This window comes from Penaeus vannamei, chromosome 10 (genome assembly GCF_042767895.1).
Source record: "Penaeus vannamei isolate JL-2024 chromosome 10, ASM4276789v1, whole genome shotgun sequence".
Classification (NCBI taxonomy): Eukaryota; Metazoa; Arthropoda; class Malacostraca; order Decapoda; family Penaeidae; genus Penaeus; species Penaeus vannamei.
In genome coordinates, this window is record NC_091558.1 from 38,071,780 (window position 1) to 38,076,779 (window position 5,000).

General features: G+C 34.2%; 1 protein-coding gene across 1 annotated transcript in view; it reads right to left on the reverse strand.

Annotated features, from left to right (window-relative positions):
* Dera (deoxyribose-phosphate aldolase) overlaps positions 1–5,000 on the reverse strand; it is a 15,141-nt gene that overhangs the window by 6,407 nt on the left and 3,734 nt on the right. Inside the window, exons 2-5 of the mRNA XM_027374006.2 lie at positions 4,571–4,720; positions 3,504–3,695; positions 3,028–3,162; positions 2,402–2,643 (exon numbers count right to left, since the gene is read on the reverse strand). Of these exons, the coding sequence (XP_027229807.2) occupies positions 2,402–2,643; positions 3,028–3,162; positions 3,504–3,695; positions 4,571–4,720 (719 nt within the window). The remainder of the gene's footprint in view (positions 1–2,401; positions 2,644–3,027; positions 3,163–3,503; positions 3,696–4,570; positions 4,721–5,000) is intronic.

Below are 5,000 nucleotides of genomic sequence, written 5' to 3' on the forward strand. Positions count from 1 at the left end.
TAGATGCAGGAGACATCGCAACAGTGAAACTAGCCAATCTTTTTAACAAATGTCTTCTCAGCGGAAAAACTCCGAAAGCCTGGAAAAATGCAACAATTATCTTGTTACACAAAAAAGGCGATAAAAAGGATTTAAAAAATTACCGACCCATAAGCCTCCTTTCGGTTACTTACAAACTGTTCACGAAAGTCATTACAGCTCGCATCTCTGACAGTCTGGATTCCAGCCAGCCTAGAGAACAGGCAGGCTTCCGCAGCGGATTCTCAACAACAGATCACATCCACACGCTCACCCAAATAAGAGAAAAAGTAAACGAATATAGGAAACCCCTGTGTATGGCATTCATCGATTATGAAAAGGCATTTGACTCTGTACAAATACCAGCAGTATTAGGTGCTATTCAACAACAGGGAGTTGAGGAGGTATATTGTAATATATTGGAAGATATATACAAAGATGGGACAGCAACCATCAAACTCCACACAGAAACCGATAAAATACCAATTAAAAAAGGCGTTAGACAGGGCGACACCATCTCACCAAAGCTTTTTACAGCCTGCCTCGAGGAAATATTCAAGAAACTAGAATGGGAAGGGAAGGGTATCAAAATAGGAGACGAACACCTAAACAACCTAAGATTTGCAGACGATATTGTTCTCCTTAGTGAATCAGCTGATGAACTGCAGCAATTAATAAACGATCTGAATAGAGAAAGCCTAAAAGTCGGACTTAAGATGAACAAGAAAAAGACTAAGGTTATGTTCAACAGCAGAGTCCCACTCAAACAAATACATGTACAAGGCGAAGCACTAGAGGTAGTAGACAGGTATATATACCTAGGACAACTCGTGCAGACAGGCACATCAAGTGAACAGGAAATAAAGCGACGAATCAGTCTAGGTTGGAGTGCCTTCGGCAGGCACAGTAGCACACTAAGAGGTTCCTTGCCATTGTGCTTAAAAAGAAAAGTCTTTAATCAATGCGTCCTCCCAGTTATGACCTATGGGTCAGAAACATGGACTACAACCAGGTTACTGGAGAGGAAACTAATAAGCGCCCAGAGAGGGATGGAAAGATCGATGATGGGAATTAGCCTGAGAGATCGGAAGAGGGCGACGTGGATCAGAGAACAGACGAAGGTAGAAGATATACTCAAGAGCATTAAAAAGAAGAAATGGCAATGGGCAGGGCATGTATGTCGGAGACAAGACGACAGATGGACAAAGAAAGTAACAGACTGGACTATAAATAACTTAAGGAGGCCAAGAGCCAGACCAATGACACGATGGCGCGACGAAATAGCGAAATTTGGGGGCCAAGACTGGAAACAAACATCGCAAGACAGGGAAACCTGGAAAAGAATGGGAGAGGCCTACGTCCTGCAGTGGATTGACTCAGGCTGATGATGATGATGATGATATATGTATATATATATATATATATATATATATATATATATATATATATATATGTATATATGTATATATGCATATATGTATATATGCATATATGTATATATGCATATATGTATATATGCATATATGTATATATGCATATATATATATATATATGCATATATAAATATGCATATATATATATGCATATATATATATGCATATATATATATATGCATATATATATATATATGCATATATATATATATATATATATATATATATATATATATGCATTTATGTATATGTATATATATATACATATATATATATATATATATATGCATATATATATTATATATATATGCATATTTATATATATACATATTTATATATATATATATATATATATATATATATATATATATATATATATATATATATGCATATATATATATATATATATATATATATATATATATATATATATATATATATATATATGCATATATATATATGCATATATATATATATGCATATATATATATATGCATATATATATATGCATATATATATATGCATATATATATATGCATATATATATATGCATATATATATATGCATATATATATATATATATATATATATATATATATATATATATATATATATATATATATATATATATATATATATATATATATATATATATATATATACCAGAGACATTAAAGATAATTAGGAAAGATTAGGTTCATTACATAAAACTACATTGCCTGACAATCTTACATTTGCCTTACAGATAAAAAATACAATCCTCATTTAATCATTTATCTTTTAAATACTTTCAAAGGAACAATATACTAATAATGATGAAAAAATACTTTCAAATGAGCAGTACAATAATAATAATACAAAATATCTTTCTAATGAACAATATAAAATTGATGATTAAAAATAAGTAACAACCAAAAAGTAAAAAATGCACAAAACATGTGTATCCTTACCCTGTATCCTGTACGTTCATAGAACTCCCTGATGGCCCGGCACATGACAACCCCAACTGGCAGAGTGGCGTTCACACCTTCTTTGCCTGTGGATGTCTTGATGAAGTCAGCCCCAGCCATCATGGCCACAAGAGATGCCTTGTATACGTTGTTCATTGACCCAAGGTCTCCCACTGCGAGAATGGCCTTCATGTGCGCATCTCCGCAAGCCTTGTGCATCTGCTTGAGTTCCTCATACAAGCCTGTGCGGATGAGGATTTTTTTTTTTCTTTTTTTTTCTTTTTTTTTTTATACTGTGAGAAAGGAGATGAACTGGGAGAGAAGAGGAAGGGAGTGATAAGGAGGAAGAGTTATGGAAGGAACTAAGATGGATTTAACAAGGTGAGGAAGAAGAAGGAAGTGAAAGAGGGAGAGAGATTCCCCCTGATAGCATGTACCTTTGGTGATATTCTCAAGTAGGTATAAGCAATAATTCATAATAACCACCATATATTACAGTGAAAGACTTAAAATAAAATAATCATATATACATATCATTTTAATAAATGCTTAAAACATACACATACGAATGATAAGATAACTAATCTTCAAAGATAAAAATACAGTTTTCAGAAGAAATTCCTCACCTTTCCAGTTGCCAGTTAGTGCCATTTCCCGATTTATAACAATATCAATCTCCTTTGCACCATTGGCAACTGCCATCTCAATCTCCTCCAGTCGTGACTTGAGTGCATACTGTCCAGATGGAAAACCAGTTGCAACTGTCAATAAAGATGAATATGAAAAAAGGAATACAAGTAGAAACACATTGAAAATATAAGGACAAACAGAAGACAATCACATCCTATAAGTTGGTAATTCACTATCACATACAATGGTTACTAACATGATTCATCAAATTCAGATGGAAAATGAAACACTGCCATCTAATATAAATTAAGAGGAAAATAAATGATCAGTAAATATGCAAAACACTAAAGTAGCTACTCCACAAGAATTCTGTTACTGTTGCAGTTCATCAATAATACCTTTAGTGATATTCTCAAGTATAAGCAAAATTTCATAATAATCCACACATATTACAAAAAATGACATCAATTACCAGCAGCGACAGGGATGTCAGCCCCAATCTTCTCCAATGCCTTCACAGCACCAGCAACACGACTTGGGTAGACGCACACTGCACCACAAGTGATACCTGCATCCTCCATACCCAAGGCCTTGATGATGTCATGGCGCACTGGACGAGCCGCCTTGTGACACAGCCGCTGGACGTTGGCATTTGTATCGTCTCCTGCAGGTGGTCAGAGGAATATTTTGGAAAGCCTGATTCGCAATCTTCAGATTTTTATTTCTTTCTCTCTATGGCTGTTTCTTTTCAATTTCCTTTCTTTTCTTTCTCTTTTTTGTGTGTTTATCCATTGCTGTATGAAACCTTCTTTACCGTTTGATCTTTCTCATCATAGGAATTGTATGAATCTTAACTTATAGCACACTACAGCCCAAAAGGTGTTTTGAAATTGCTACCCAATACCACAAATACTAATCAGAAAAGTAAAAACTACTGAGCCACTGGAACTTTCATAAACAAGTTTTAAGAATTCTAGTAACACCATCATTACAATATCAATCTCCTACAAATCTATATACAAGATTCAACTTATTACAAAAGGCTTCGCATTTCTATAGAAAAATGAAAAATGATAGACAACAGAACAAATATCTGCAAATTTACAATATCTTCAGTTATGCAATAAATAATTGCCTATCTGAGACACATTACAAATAGTCTGCTTCCTCAAATATTTATTTTTAAAAAATAAAGAAAAAAAGGCAGAAATGTCAATGACTCAATTTACAAATCATTTAGAAAACACTACAATTAGATTTAAAGAGTTCCCATTAAATCAATCATTGAACAATAATAATTTTAAAGGCTATTACAAGCCCCATCACACACTACGAATTAAACAGCTTTTCCACCGAAACCAAAATGGTGTACAACCACCATAATAGATTAAATCTCACAGTCTCTGTCCAACCTTCCACATAAGAAAACCTAACTAGACTTTCAGTATCAACCTCATCCAATTCATGATACATACAGGTCCATAAAGTATAACAGGATATCATGAGCAAAACTTTAACTCCCTGATCCTAATACGTTACCTGACAGTGTGGTCAGATCAATGCAGGTGATTGCCCGCAGAAGCCAGGCTGCCTGCCACTGCTTCTTGACAGTGCGCTTGGTGCCTAGGGTTTCTGCACGTCTCTTGACAGAGGGCAAATTTATCCGCACACTGTTCACCCATCCTAAATCTGTAAATAAATGATAATAAATATTAATATTTACTTGTAAGACATGTTTTCAGAAATTTTAGTGATAGTTTCCTAGCCATTCTGCCTCCTAAATATGGCGCTGAGGAGAGGGGAAAATAATTGCAACTACTGCAATTTCTTGAGGGAAAACCTAGGAGGCTGTACCTCTCTATATCAGTCTGTCTGAGACTTTGACTGGTTTTCTGGGACTGGGTCTTCTACGTGCATCATAGGCAGTATCACAGCATATATGTATGACAGAATCATTTTCACATAAAGG